We start from the raw sequence: 15,849 nt of genomic DNA, 5'->3' as shown, positions 1-15,849 counted from the left end.
CACACCGGTGCCTGGAGTTCTCTGAGCACACTGCAGATCACCAACCTACTCTGCAGGGCACAGACAGCCTGCAGGCACCAGACCACAAAGACGGGGAGCAAAGCCACAGAGTTACAAGCCTTGTGTTCTGGGGACTTGTGTCTTCTGGAAGAACATCCCAAATTTACAACTGTGTTTATTTCTGAGGAATTGGATCCACGCTGTATAATTCTGTGTGACCATTTAAAGCAGGTCTTAGACTCTGAACCCCACATTCCCCTCCCTCCAAGAAAAGCTGCTGGCTTCTCCTCCAAGAGACTCCACCCACCTGTGGCCTGTCCTTTGACTTAGCACCACCTGAGGCCTGCAAAGCAAGCATGAGCCCTGGCCTTCCATTCACTCGCTCAGTTAACATCTAGTTAGTAAGTGCAGACTATGTTGGTGTGCTGGTGAGTAATTAAGGGTGTGGTCCTGGCTTACTTGGGGCTTATTTTCTCCCCGAGGAGAGAAGGAGGAAATGAGAAGACAAAATCCTTGGGATGGTTTGCAATGGAAAATCTCCCAACGAGTTGGAGAGAAGGGAGAGGGAGTCCGCTCAGCTGTTGGCCTCTCTTGCTACTGAGCAGTCCCCAGCTCTCCACTCCTCTCCTTTCCTTTCTGGGCCCCTTTCCCCTCTGCTTTCCTCTCCAGACTGACCTCCACCTCCTCTCTCTTGAAGCCCAATACGTCCCTTCCCCAAGGCCACGAGCCCACTAGCCCGAGTGGTTCAACCGTCCCAGGGAGCCCAGGGCGCGCGCCACCCCCGGTCTCCATTCTCCACGCGCCCCGCGCGCCCTGCTTCTGCTCTCCTCGGATCCTGCCGACCCCCTGGCAGCCGTTGACCCTCCGTCCACCCTGGTTTCTGCCATGGGAAACGAGGCCAGCTACCCAGCGGAGATGTGCTCTCACTTTGACCAAGATGAACTCAGACGTCTGGGCAAGAGATTCAAGAAGATAGACCTGGACAAGTCGGGCGCGCTGAGCGTGGAGGAGTTCCTGTCGCTGCCCCAGCTGAAGCAGAACCCGCTGGTGAAGCGAGTGGTGGAGATCTTCGACGTGGATGGCGACGGCGTGGTGGACTTCCGAGAGTTCATCATGGGAGCCTCCCAGTTCAGTGTGAAGGGGGCTGAGGAGGAGAAGCTGAGGTTCGCCTTCCGAATCTATGACATAGACAACGACGGCTTCATTTCCAACGGCGAGCTCTTCCAGGTGCTGAAGATGATGGTGGGCGACAACCTCAAGGACTGGCAGCTGCAGCAGCTTGTGGACAAGACCATCATCGTCCTGGATAAGGATGGCGATGGCAGAATATCTTTTGAGGAATTCTGCAATGTGGTTAGAGGCCTGGAGGTCCACAAGAAGTTGGTTGTGATGGTGTGAGCCTTGGGGCTTGGGTTATTTTGGGGGGGGCTTTGGTTTTCTGGGGGTTGTTTTTGTTGTTTTTAAGACCACTTCCCACCAGCAACTTTTGCTTTGTTTTCTCCTCCCCACCTCGTGGGTCTCCTCTCTCCTCTATCTCCCTCTCTGTCTCTCTGTGTGTGTCTGTGTGTCTGTCTCTCTGTCTCTGTCTCTGTCTCTGTATCTGTCTCTGTCTCTCTCTGTCTCTGTCTCTGTCTCTCTCTGTCTCTCTGTCTCTCTCTGTCTCTCTGTCTCTCAACAAAATGGACTCTCTCACTAACCGGGAAGTGTTTTGTCTTGGCCAAGCATTTTCCAACCTGGTTTTTCATCATCAACGCAGTGTTGTTAAACATCTCAATGCTTCAGGATAATGCCTTGAGCGCGGAAGAGCAAGATGGAAGAAAAGTGGGGAAAGAGAAAGACATTGCGTTTATAAAGGTCTTGTTCTCTGTTTTTGACTCTGAGACCAAGTTCAAGAGACCTTTGAAAACTCAAAACGAAATGAGAACATCCGTAGACGTGTCCTTCCTCTGCCTGAAACTGTACACAACGGGACACTGTAGAGTTTCTATCCGGTGTTGGGTGAAATGTTTACATTTATTTGTCACATTTGATTATCTTTGAAAGATTATTACCTTCCTAGTGTACAACAGACACAAATATATTTCTTTTTTTTGGTCTGATCCTCTTTTAATCACTATAAGCAACAAAGCCCATCTTTTCCTGTGACGGACTACAGCTCCTTTTCCCACACTATTCTAGAAACACTTCAGCAAGGTTAAGGGATATAAATCTGCTTGTGAGGCCTATGTCTCATTGTTACACACACACACACACACACACACCACACACACACACACACACACACACACACACACACACACACACACACACACACACACACCACAAGAGAACTTTTAAGGCTCATGTGAGAAATGCTAAGCCTGAACCAAGTGTCCAGCCCACCTGTCAACCTTAGTAGCAGTGGATTTTCCACTCTAGTACAGTCAAATCAGAACCTCCCCAGACCTTCCCAGAAAGTGCTGACTCCTCTCGCACTCAGCCCCGATCCAGTGGGAAGGAATAGGACCGATAAAAAGCCGGTCTTCCCACAGGCAAAGATTCAGAGTGCAGTGGACTCTCCCTGGGATGCTGGAGTGGCGTTATTTTGGTGCTCAGTCTTGCAGAGGTTGGCAATCCTGTCCTCAACAGCCAGATAAAAGCTGACAGCAGGAGCTAAGTGCTAAATCATCTCAATCTCAGACTCTTAGATCAGTCTTTATCAGGCAGCTTTTCCTCTACCATTCAGCCAAGAGTTCCTCCCTCCCTAGCAGACCTACACCCAGGGGCGTACAGGAGCCTACTGGTATCAATGAGATTCAGCCTGTGGCCCTGTCTTCCCAACTCATGTCAGTCATGTTGGCAGTCTGAGATTAGTCATGGTGGGAGGCGCACATGATGGAAAAGACCAAAAAGCTTTCAATTCTGCGTTGTGTTGGGGAATCAGTTTACCAATGAGAACACAACTGCCGCACCCTGAATATTCCCATTTCTTGGAAGGCACGAAACTGTCAGAGGAGCAAGGCCACAAGGGTCCCCACAGCTGCCACTTTGCAGGGCCATTCCCCATATAAATTGCCTAGAACAATGAAATACACTCTTCCTCGAGTTAGCTAATCAGAGGACACCGATCAGGTGATTTTTTTTTTTCAGGATAAGATCTACAAGAGTGATATCATTTGTGGCAGCTAGCAACCAGTGAAGGGAGAAAAAGGGTAAAATAAAAGCCCACACATGTAATCACTGGTATTACTCCCATCTACCAAGGCACCCAGTCACACTTTATGTATCACAGATTAGGGACCCTATAATATAGGAATTCCTCTTCATTTCTGTTCAGTTCTTTAAAAATGTATTCGCAACCAAGTATTCCCAACTTGGTAGTGATGTGAATCATAACCCATTGTGTGGTAATTAATACAAAGACACAAACACACCTGGTCATGTATTTAGTTATAACAGGGTTATCAGAGTGATTTATTAGTGTGTACATGAAAGCAACTAATTGAGCTTCCCTGTGTGGTTTTTACCTAATTATTAAACTAAGCATCCATTCCAAGGTTATTTTTGAGGATCTCAAACCATGGGAATAAGTAAAACACATAAAATACAATATGTTCATTACAGTCATTCTTTGCCTTTAACCCTACCTAGGCCTCTACAAAGGAGGCATGAGGCTTCACAGATGTTTAGTTACACCCACTCCAAACTGGCAGAACATTTGTGTGATCCTAGCCAAGTAAGGAAACAAAGGAAACCACATCAAAGTCCTCTCCAGCCCTTCATGTGCAGAAGGGATAATAGACTTTTTGTGAACTACAGAACATATAAAAGAGAATTCTTCCAGCCCAGCCTGTTTGACTTTGTGAGGAAATTTTAACGTGATGAAAGTGAATGTGAAAGAGCACCTCTTAGATTATTTATCTACCTTGCAATAGACACTTTAAAATATGGAAATTTTGAAATTATTACCAGGGTTATGAAATAGGTTGGATTTCATATTCAAGTGCGACAAGGAAAAAATCCAGCTGATATATCTTCAATTAAAGTGAATTGCTCAGTCTAGATAAGAGCGCTATATCAGATTTTGTGGTAATGACCTTGAACTAGTCATGTATCTGGTTTTAGCACTGGAAAGATTGAACCAGATACTTGGAGGAGCTGATCACATTTACTTCCAAGTTAGAGAGCGTTGAACATTTTATCCCCTCTCTTGGTTGATAGCCAGATGCTAACAAATTTATTTACAAACAACTTCTTGTGGTTAACATTTATTGAGCAAGTCCCCTAACTTTTGATATGACTTTTGTTGTGTCATTTAATCATCTCAACAACCTTGTGAAGTGAAGCAATCATCTCAACTTTATAGATGATACCATAAAAAAAAAAAAAAGATCCAGAATCCTCTCCAAGGTCAGACAGCTGAGAATTGACAAAGCAAGGCCTTGAACCCTGAGCTTCATTTCTAGCTCTTTATTTTTTTAATAGCACCTGTATTTACCTGTCTTATATTCTCATTAATGTAACCTCAGTTCTCAAAAAAAAAGAGGAAACTAAGGCCTAAAGAACTGAGCTGCTTGTCATGGAGCAAGTAGCCCCTGCTGCTCACCATTTATGCATTGCAAGAAACAGATATATTAGGCAAGACAGTTTTATACCCGCTGCCACCTTCAGATCATCATAAGAAACAGGTGACTGACAGTATTTAGATTGAACTGATAACTGCCATGCTCTGCTCTGAGGCGATAGAGATTAGTAGCAAGATGTTGTTATGAATCTACTTTAAAGGATTGTGTGTGCTCTCTGCCATATGTTGCAATCTCCAAGCCACTAGACAATCCTTTAGAAACAGAGGAGGAAAATAAGGCCTCAGCACAGTTGGTTTATATTCTGTCTATCATTCTTTAGAAACATCCTTGAGGGGGAAAAAATCTTCCAGAAGTTACAGAGGGGGAAAAAAATTGCAAATTCCATTCTTCACTTCCGTAACTGATTCTGTTAGACTGTACAGTAGGTGGTCTAGCTATGGCATTTTATCTAGAGTGCATGATACAAGAAGGGAGAGGTGGGCTGGGAAGGTGGCTCAGTGGTAGAGCACTTGCCTTGCATGCATGAGGCCCTGGGTTCAATTCCTCAGCACCACATAAGCAAAAAGAAAAAAGCCGGAAGTGGCGCTGTGGCTCAAGTGGTAGAGCGCTAGCCTTGAGCTGAAGAGCTGAGGGACAGCACCCAGGCCCAGAGTTCAGGCTCCACGACCAGACCCCCCCCAAAAAAAAAAAAGAAGGGAGAGGCTCAGATGCTCTGTAAGATAGGGTATTATCATGGTAGAGGAGGGCAGAGACTAGTCTAAGAGACAAGATTTGTGTGCATATGAGAGGAGGGAGAGGGAAAGAGAACGAGAGTGTTGGGGATAGAATGCAAAGTCTCACACATATTAGGCAAGCCCTAGATCCTGGCTATGCACATCTGTTCTATTAGCTACTGCATTTATGCTCATAGTCGATGAGTGTGGCTTATAAACCACATGTCACATCACCTTTAAATGAATTAGCTGATTCGTAATAAAAAGCTAATGCTATACCCTGTCACTGTAGTAAATCTGTGTAGATCAGCAGACATGGTCTGACAGCTCAGAGTTTAAATCTGACTTAAGAATGTGCAGGGATTTTTTTCTTGGTTGACAATGGTGAGTTTCCATGGTGGTTGTTCTCATGATGCCTTTTAAGCACTTGCCAATATTTTTTTAAATCAAAAACTAAATGAATTACTCCTAATGCACAAAAAATGGGGGGGGGGAAGCCACATGTTTAATGGCAAGATTTCTTGATATACATTATATTCTTCTTCATCTTGACCTGTCTTATAAGTAGTACCTTTTATATAGAGGTTTTACTGAATGTTTGATGTTAATGTCCAAAATTAATTTTCCATGTTTCACTCATAGCAATAATGTTAAGACATCAAATACTAAATAATTAACAATCATAATGACAAGAAATCTCTAGCAAACAACACCAACCAATTGCCACTTAAGTACTTGCATATTATGTTTTCTGAACTATAAAATTGGAGTTATATGGGCTGGGAAGGTGGCTCAGTGGTAGAGCACTTGCCTTGCATGCATGAGGCCCTGGGTTCAATTCCTTAGCACCACATAAGCAGAAAATGCTAGAAGTGGTGCTGTGGCTCAAGTGGTAGAGCGCTGCCTTGAGCTGATGAGCTAAGGGACAGCACCCAGGCCTAGAGTTCAGGCCCCATGCCTGGCCAAAAAAAAAAAAATTGGAGTTATAATACCTATCTCAATGCAAAACACTTGGATAAAAGTTGGCAACCAATAAGGATTAAGTTCCTTCTCTTCTCTAGGTCTGTTTAATTTTATACCTTGCTCAACTCATTATACCTCTGGTTTACTTCTTTCTCTGTAACATGCAAGCATTGAATTAGATGATCATTTCCCTGGCAAATCTAAATTCATCTTTTATCCTTACATCTTCTCACTCTCTTTCAGAGAAGGGTCCTTCCCTTTATAGCTATTCAGTATTTTAACATATTGTTTTATGTCTCTGTCTTGGTCTCACTGAGTCTCTAGGATACCATGGGCTGGTCTTTACCCAGGGTCTTGGCACAACTCCAGAGATTATTAGGAAATGAAATTAATTGTTGGACAGTATCCCAGAAGTTATGCTTTGTGGTAGCCTCAATCATGCCCCAACTGATTCCTCCCATGTAGTAAAGTTCACTGCACACACAGGGAATAATAGTCTCTAGCTTTCTTTGGAGCCAATAAAAAGGAATCTGAGCCAAAAATAAAAAGAAAGAAGAAGAAAAGGTATCCAAGATTGGGAGTATCATAGTTAAAAGTCAAAGGAAAAACACTATATCAAAATAATGCATGATGGTATACAACTGTGATTCTGGTTATGCTGGTCATGTAAGCAGGAAAATTGTGGTCCAAGCCAACTCAGGAAAAAAATGCAAGGGCATGGTTGAATGCTTACTTAGCCAGTGGAAGGTCCTGAGTTCAAATCTTATTGCTACCGACATTTTTTTTAAAAAAGAATTTATAAACATGGAGTCATGTGGATCATTGCATTTATGGCCTGTCCTGTTTTGTCACAGACTTTACAAATGGGCATCAAACATTTCTCTGGACTCTTCGTGCTGCTATGCATTGGATTCGGCCTGTCCATCTTGACAACCATTGGTGAGCACATAGTGTACAGGCTGCTGCTACCACGAATCAAAAACAAATCCAAGCTGCAATACTGGCTACACACCAGTCAGGTGAGGGCTGCAGATCTCTTGCTATAGTGTTCTTTGTGTAAGAACTCCCAGTGGTGGGAGGATCCAGAGCCAAATGAAGGGAAACAGCATAACGCTCCCAATTAGAAAATAGAATTCTCTCTAAATTGGACTCATCTACCTTCCCCTAAAACAAATGGACCCCACAACATCCCTTCCAATTTTCCTGGAAAATTCCACTACTGCTCATCATCAACGCAGGAGAACTGTCTGCAACCAGATTTCACTTAAGGGTGACAATAAGAGATGGTATAAATGATTTTTTTGTCAAAACCAAAACCCATTAAAATGAGTGTGATCTACATTTACTCCATTTTCTTCTGTGTGTTCCTCTGATCTATAGTTTTGAGGTCCACTGGTACCAAGGGCAAACTTCACAGGAAGCTTGGAGCCAGATATTAACACGTTTTACAGGGAGAGCTGAAACTCTGACAGAGCCAAAACCACAGCTAGAAGGTGTTTTCATGCTAGAGTTTAGCAAAGAGGACAGTTTCATCTACCATGTTGAGGCAGATGAGCAGTTTCCAGATCCCTACTGACGGGAGGGGGCCCTCAGCCTCCTGGTGTTCCATGGGACACCCCTCCCTCTCAACCATATGATGGCTACTTTCGCTGCCAGGTAACAAGGCAGTTAACTGCTTTGTTAAGGGGTACTCTTTTTCTTTTTCTAGATAAATTACTGTTGTTGATTTGGTTACAGTTGAAGTTTGTGCTTCCTACTTTCTTACAGGGAAATATTTGGTCTCCTCGGAGAACTCTGCAGACAAGTGATCTCTTCTTTTGTATGCTGACATGTTCGATTTAAGACTCAGGAGACTTCTTTGTTTTGGTTGCAAAGAGGTTCTAACATATTTTTCAACTCATATTTTCAAGCAACTGTACAGCCTTTTTGCTCCACATGAGTTAGACATTTTGTCATATCACATGCAATTTTACAATCCAAATTATTTCCAAGCTTTCTATAATATCACTATTAGCCAGGTGTCGGCAACAGTGGCTCCCACTACTCAGGAGACTTGAGATCTGAAGATCATAGTTTGAAGCCAGCCCAGAAAGGAGAGTCTGTGAGATTCTTATTTCCAATTAACTACCAGGAAACCAGAAATGGATCTGTGGCTTAAAATGGTACAACACCAGCCTTGAGAACAAAAGCTCAGGGACAGCACCCAGGCCCTGAGTTCAAGCCTTATGACCAAATACATTTTCGTTTGGGGGAAAAATAGGAAGGAATAATTAGAATTCTTGTTGAGAGTTGAGGCTCAGTATTGATCTATTTTCAGGGATGTCTAGAAATTTGGTTAAAGAGAACAAAGTTTGTAGCAAGTAGATACTCCATTAAATCTCCAACAGTACTTTATCCCTTGACCTACACATTTCTAATGATCACTACCCGTGAATCTGTTCTTTCCACCAGAGATTGCATAGAGCACTAAACACATCATTTGTAGAGGAAAAGCAGCAGCGTTTCAAGACCAAACGTGTGGAAAAGAGGTAAGAAGAGGTTAATGATCACTGTTTTTGTACTGAGACAAAGTTTAGTATGAAACAGACTGATACTCAGAAACGAAGTTGTGTCTAAATATTTAGGCCTAAGTATGTAGGTATGTTTCAGGCCTATATTCCCTGTAACTTCCTCCAACCTACCACATACAACCTTTTACACACAATGTGTGTTTGGGGTCTCAAAGCTGTCTCTTTTAAATGGTATTGTGAAGTACTGAACTTCAGTTTTACAAAACTGTTCCCTACAAACCAGATTTGCTTTTTTTGTTTGTTTTTAGTAATTCTCAATCACTAGTCATGTCACATTCTTAAGACTGAGGAAGGCTTGCACAAAACACAACCTACACATTACAAAAGACTATAACACACTCATTCACACTATACAATTTGATGTTGCCCTATGTTGCACATTCCCACTACTTGATTTGATATCTTCCCCTGTGTTGCACATGAATAGCTAATTGAATGAATAATAAACAAATGAGTTTGAAGAAAGGCAAGGAGAAATTTTGGCCTCTGGTATGGAGACAAATGTTGCTTCTTTTTTTATTTAGTATGAAGGAAAAAATGTGGATATTGTATGGGACTACTTCCATAGAAATGCTGAGCTCTGGTGCTCTCTATTCAGTTTCACAAGACATAAACTGACAACTATGTTAAAGAACTACAGCATGTTTGTTATGTTTTATTGGTCTGTTTTAGCTGGGCTTTGCTGTATGAGAAATCATCTCAATACTTAATACTTTCAACAGTGCATTGCTTACTAATCCATAGGTTCACTGTGCAGATTGCTGATCTGAGCCAGACCTGACTGCTTTTAGCTAGGCTTATGTGTGCAGCCAGCTTGGGAAGAGTGAAGCAGCTAAAGGCTAGCTGGTCTATGATTGGCCTCCACTAGGGTCAACTAGGAAGGCTGAGAGTGTGTTCCAAAGGGTCCTTCACACTCCAGCAGGGTGAATGTGAACTTGCTCACATTGTAGCATGGGGGGGCGGGGCGGGGGAGGCAGTCAGGAGAGAAGCACTGTGCCAAACCTTAAAAGCTTAGGCTTGGCTCTGCTGCCCTTTCTATGGGCCAAAACACATTATACCAACAATCCTCATTCAAGGAGAGGTAAGCATCCATCATAATGCAAGTCACAATGCTGAGAGGGCAAGGATAAAAGGAAGAACGAATATTAGGTCAATTTGCATGTATCACCAGGCCAAGCAAAACAAAATTAATTTACGAAGCCCTGTGGTTGTTTGCTCTCAGCCATGTAACTGCCTCAAGACTTTCTTACCCTTATGCTTTCTTATCCCTTTGTCCTTCTCCCTCCAGGGTCTCTCCTGGGCAAGTAAGAGTCCAGGAATAAAACTGATTCAGTTATACGGATGGGGCGAGGGTGGGGGCAGAGAATGTAAAGATTTAACAGAATGTTTCTGTTGTGTTTTGCCCTGTGGTAAATTGCAAGAGTAGTGAAAATCTTCCTGCTCCTCCTACTCTTGCTCCTCCTCATCCTCCTTTAATCCTCATTCTATACTAGTATAGAAGTAATCAGCAGGTACACTGCTTCGGATTCTAATCCATTCTCATTTCATCCATCTGTCAAAGCGTATGTGAGGAACAAGGTAGTCTCGCTTCTATACCTGTCTTAACAATAGCTTTCTATTGTTATAAGTGGCTTAAGTGTATAGTCACCTCTCCACAATGGTGGCAGATGGTACTATGCGAGCCTAAAAGGATGGAAAAAGTTTCTACTTAACTTATATTATCCTAGCAAGAACCTAGGGGCTTCTTGGATTTGGTGTTTTGATTTATCTTCAGCATCAAATCTGGGTCATTCATTACCCACATAGTTATCCCTACAGTGAAAAAAAATCACTCACTGAAACCTGTGGTTCAAATGCTTATAGTCTCCCTTATTCAAATACTGACTCCAAGAAGAGTGCAGTGGGATTTAAGATGAGGTATATAACAATGACTGTTTATATAGTAATGCTTAGAGCCCAATATTTGGATAAACAGATTCTTACTCTTCCTAGGGCCACATCTTTTCTGCCACAGGATGTTTGAAGCCAGTGATGCTTTATTCTTGAACATTCTACCTTCAAAAAAGGGAATAAAAAGGCATCTAAGGTTTTCCCCCAAAGAAATGTTATACCCCATTCTATCAGAGGATACCCAATTTCATTTTTAGAGCTACTTAGTAAGACCTTGAACTTGAGCTGCAAGTCCGGGGTTCCTAAAGTCCCCCTAGTGGTCTATGCATAGATTAAGTGACTTTATTTCTATGTGCATACCCAGCTTCATATTGGTCAAGCAAGAAGGGCCCACAGATAAAGAGCAGCACTTGGAGAACTGCAGACTGGAAAGTGAATTTGAACTGTCTCTTGTTTCCTAGGTCCAACTTGGGACCCCGCCAGCTCATGGTGTGGAATACGTCCAACCTGAGTCACGACAATCAACGAAAATACATCTTTAGTGACGAGGGAGGACAAAACCAGCTGGGCATCCCAACCCACCAGGACATCCCTCTCCCTCCAAGGAGAAGAGAGCTCCCAGCCTCGCTGGCCACCAATGGGAGAGCAGACCCCCTCAACAAAGCTCGGAACTCCGTGATGCAGGAACTCTCAGAGCTAGAGAAGCAGATTCAGGTGATCCGCCAGGAGCTACATTTGGCCGTGAGCAGAAAAGCAGAGCTGGAGGAGTATCAAAGGACAAATAGGACTTGTGAGGCCTAGGCAGTCACACTGCTCTCCTTTCTCAGTTCCTGGCATCGCTGAGCCCTTGAGACACTTTGTAATGCTCTTTTGTAATGACTGACAGAGGTATGGAGAAGCTGACTGACATCTAGGTCTTCTAGAGGTCAGGTCTGCTATCCCAGCCTAACACAGGGCAGCAGCTCTTCCCAAGGCTCACTGCGCCCTAGGTCTCCAGATTAGGGATCTTTCCATAGCAGGAATCTGAAGTTTTTTCAGGAGAAAATTCTGTGCAAGTGATCTGTGAACAACCAGATTATCCCAGCTCCGATGAACCATCTGGTGCCACAGTAATATTTCTGATTTTTAGCCCTTTCTCTGCACTTCAACAAAAGATATATATAAAAAGAAAAGAAGTTGTTACTCATATTCGTGTCTTACTGGGTTGGTTTTTAATCCTAATTTAGAACAAGATTATCCAGGGTTGTAGATTGGGTACAACTCCCCCATCTAGAATTTTTTTTTTTTTTTTTTTTTTTGGTCTATGTTCTGAACGGGAAGCAGGGTAAAAGCTAGAGAACTTGCACCAGAGGAGATACCTAAAAACTAACTACACTCAGAATCACTGCAGATAAGGACTGATTGGGTCAGGCAAGAGTCATATTCTTGAGAAGATTCTGGATTGCTGATACCATCATGATGAACATTTAGGTGGAACATATTTAGAGGCTACTATGAAAGGGCACAGAAAGGTGGTGAGCAAGAACAGATGATAGAATAGGCTTTCGAAATGCAGACTGAGCTTTTAGAACAGAAAGACAATTTGGCTAAGGCATGAATTGGACAATACTTCTAATCATGTACCTTTTTATTAAAGAAACCAGAGAGAGGAGCTGGGAAGGTGGCTCAGTGGTAGAACGCTTGCCTTGCATGCATGAAGCCCTGGGTTCAACTCCTCACCACCACATAAGCAGAAAAAGCTGGAAGTGGTGTTGTGGCTCAAGTGGTAGAGCCCTAGCCTTGAGCTGAAGAGCTGAGGGACAGCACCCAGGCCCAGAGTTCAAGCCCCACAACCGACAAAAAAGAAACCAGAGAGAGAAAAGTAGAGCAAGGCTGTAACTTCAGGATAAACCTGAATACATTGCTTAAGGTTCTAACAGAAGCTATGAGCTGGCACTAGCAAGTAAGAATATTCTGCACACCACATAGTAGGCCATTTCTTTCTTTTTGTCAGCAGTTACTTATCTCTGAGCCTGAAGAATGCCAAAAATGAACCTGAGGCCTGGGCTCATCACAAGCTTCACCACTGGCTAGCTGCCCAGTGCTTTGCATACCTGTATAGAAAATTACCAAGTTAATCTTCCATCCTCACACAAAGCTACTCATCTGAGAAAGGATGAACAGGATTTGGCCCCTCTGATTATTCTTCAGGCCCCATCTAATAGCCTGAAGACTGACTGATGTAAGTTATCTAGTTTCTCCTCTGCTTAGGCAATCCCTTCCCAGCAAACAACTATGAGGACTGTGGAAAGAATAAGAAAAGGGGAACTCAACAACTTCAGTTCCCAAAAGTTAGCAAAGGGAAGAATCCCTAAGGGACTCATTCCTTGCTAACTGCCAGGATCCAACCAGAATGGGTGGTAAAACAAATTGGATGTGGGCTCAGCCACCTGTGTTAACCAACACCCCTAAGACCCACGCAGAGACATAAAACAAGGCTCTTGCAGTTTGGCTGCCCCCCAGGTGTGGTGATGAGTCTTTCTCTTCAGCACCCACTGGCTGATTCCCTTTCCATATCCCTGTTCTGACTCCAGGTCACAAGATGGGATGAACTTTCCCTGTTTATCAAGTACTGATTCATCTTCTTACTACTTGCTTCCCTACATATCAGTATGAATGTCTATGGATTGTGCTGAGCTGTGTGCAATTATCAGAAAGGTTTCTTTCTTCATCACATCTCTCCTCCTGTTTTTAGATATATCTACATTTCCACCAAGACCCATCCAGATCCCCCACAGAAAGACAGCACCCTACAGCTCTCATTAGGTAATATCTCAGCAATTAATTTGCTGAGTAAACTCTGAAGTGCCGGGAAACTCAGAGATGCTGACTGGGGTAGCAAGTGGGCTCTAAAGTTAGACTTCATCAGTCTTACAGCACAGATTACCAACCTCAGCGATGAGGGAACAAAAGAGCCCTAGAAATCAGAGAAGGGCAACTTGCTTTGAAATAATCCCACCCAACACAGACACAGACACAGACACAGACACACAGACACACACAGACACACACAGACACACACAGACACACACACACAGACACACAGACACACACACACACACACACACACACACACACACACTCTAGGCATGCACCTGCCTTTGGAACATTATACTCCTTAGCCATTGCCACCCATTTGCAACTGAGGATGCCCTAGTACCTGCCACCATGCTCTGAGACCCCCTGGATGTCTGTGCTGATGTACAGGTGTACCTCAACTCGTGTAACAGCCATGCTCCTATCAGTGTACATGGACATTTTTGTAACTTGACTCACATTCTGACTGTACTTGAGAAGCTATTTAAGGAAACCTGAAAGTGAATTCTTTTGTAAAGAACCCTTTTGTAATGCAATTAATTATCCCTTAATGTATCTGTTTTGTAAGTTTGGATTTTTGTACATCAGGTTTACCTTAAGCTTCTCTATCTACTGAGGCATTCTGAGCAATGATGACCAACCTGCCTTTCCAGAGTAGCTGACATGCTTATTTTCTAAGAAACTGTCTGGCCAAAATTGTGGCCAGGATGCAACAAACAGCAGCAGAGGTTAAAGGCAGGCTTACTGATGCTCAACATTGCTTTAAATGCTTCCATTCGTGGGTAAAGAAAAATATAATTGCTTGTGATGAAATGAAGCAATCTTCATGTTAAATAGCACCTTTTTTTAATTCCAAAATGGTAGTAGTTGAACAGTGTTTTGCAATTTGTGAAACAGTGTGCTGTGTTTTGTAAAAACTTCATGAAAAGGGTATGTCCTTCAAAACCTTCTTTCTGCTCTGTTCCACCTCAGTCCTCTTTGCTATTCCCGCCAGTTCAAAAGAACTCAGGTGGAAGCTTGAGAAAGAGTTTAGGATTCTTTCCCCTGCCTGATCTTGCAGGCTCCTATTTAATGAGATCAGAAAGGCCCCCATTCTCTTTCAAGCTCTGATTCAGAGAAACCTAGAGCATGGCAAACTCTCTTACACTCCAAGCCCATATCCCAAGGGGGAATTCTTGGCTCACAGAAGAGATGACTGGGTAAACTACACCAAATAAAACTACTTGGTTCTTGTATAAAAGAATAACCAGGGCCCTGCAATACATATGGCACAAGGTAAAAGAGATAGGGAAATTTCCAACAAATAAGAACAAGTTGGGAATATGACTCAGATAGCCAAGTAAGGCAGCCACAGGGACCCAATCAGTTGAGCTCTTTAATGTGCCTGGAAGTGACTCCCATTATTCATGAATCTTGCTATTGCACAAACTCTCCACTGGAGCTGCTGCTTCTATAACAGCCTGAGAATTGGTAAGTCGAGTAAGAGCCAAGCAGAACAGAGTGGTTATTACCAAGTATTGGTACAGGGTCCATTACAGTCTTGGAGCAACTGAAGCAATTCCTTGGTATGGACAATGAACAAAGGGAAAAGATAAAAAACTTTAGAACCTCTTTTCCTTCCAACTCACATTGTGATAGGCAAACCAGAAAATCCAAGTGGTCTTCAAAAGAAATTTCTTTTTTGTCATTAAAACCTCACTACCTGCACTGTTTAGTTAGTCCTTTCGTCCAATCTAGTGCTCCCTTACTCTTCCTTTTCGTTAATAATCCTTTTGTGCAAATGATGTACTTATAAGTATTTTCTTAAGGTTTGTGAAAAGTATTTGCATTGTGTCTTCAGTTCAATGTGTTTGCAGTCGCTCCGCTCCAAGAGCTGAAATGCTGTCTTGTGAGCATGAAGTGAACAGGCTGTTTTGTTCCAGCCATTTTTCTTGTACAACCCCGTGGATGGGACTAGATGTCCTCAGATCTTTTCCATCTTCAGTTTCTATGACTGTGGAATAAATGTTCAGATAGAAACTTTACTCTCAGATGTACTGCCGGAATTCTTTGAAGATTCAAATGTACCAGCTCCTACTTCACAGGAGACCCATCAGTGCTGTGACTGATGCTTGTTTCTTTGTATACAGTACAAGGAAGCAGCCAAAGATATGCTGAGAAAACTCGGAACCCGACATCATAAAGTAGAAGAAAACGATTTTATCTGTGAGATACATTCTAGGAAAAAAAAAATGTATTCTTCACACACGTCTAAAAACTCTGACCCAACCATGCAAATGTAATAATATTTGC

The 15,849-nt window shown here is 42.9% G+C and overlaps 2 protein-coding genes across 2 annotated transcripts in view; both read left to right on the top strand.

Moving 5' to 3' along the window:
* The window catches only part of Grin3a (glutamate ionotropic receptor NMDA type subunit 3A), a 146,204-nt gene extending 130,623 nt beyond the window's left edge, over positions 1 to 15,581 (top strand). The window contains exons 7-9 of the mRNA XM_070010951.1: positions 7,096 to 7,260; positions 8,693 to 8,769; positions 11,163 to 15,581. Coding sequence (XP_069867052.1) covers positions 7,096 to 7,260; positions 8,693 to 8,769; positions 11,163 to 11,502 — 582 coding nt within the window. The 3' untranslated portion in view covers positions 11,503 to 15,581. The remainder of the gene's footprint in view (positions 1 to 7,095; positions 7,261 to 8,692; positions 8,770 to 11,162) is intronic.
* On the top strand, positions 822 to 2,099 carry Ppp3r2 (protein phosphatase 3 regulatory subunit B, beta). Its single transcript, XM_070010986.1, has one exon. The coding sequence runs from the start codon at positions 886 to 888 to the stop codon at positions 1,396 to 1,398; it is 513 nt and encodes a 170-aa protein (XP_069867087.1). The 5' UTR covers positions 822 to 885; the 3' UTR covers positions 1,399 to 2,099.
* Positions 15,582 to 15,849: the final 268 nt, after the last annotated feature.

The sequence above is a fragment of the Dipodomys merriami genome, unplaced genomic scaffold (genome assembly GCF_024711535.1).
Source record: "Dipodomys merriami isolate MVZ:Mamm:240054 unplaced genomic scaffold, mDipMer1.0.p SCAF_11, whole genome shotgun sequence".
Taxonomy (NCBI): Eukaryota; Metazoa; Chordata; class Mammalia; order Rodentia; family Heteromyidae; genus Dipodomys; species Dipodomys merriami.
This window is presented reverse-complemented; position numbering and strand designations above follow the sequence as displayed.

Excerpts from the sequence above, each read along its gene's own strand:
- Ppp3r2 (XM_070010986.1), top strand. The coding sequence starts at position 886 with ATGGGAAACGAGGCCAGCTACCCAGCGGAGATGTGCTCTCACTTTGAC.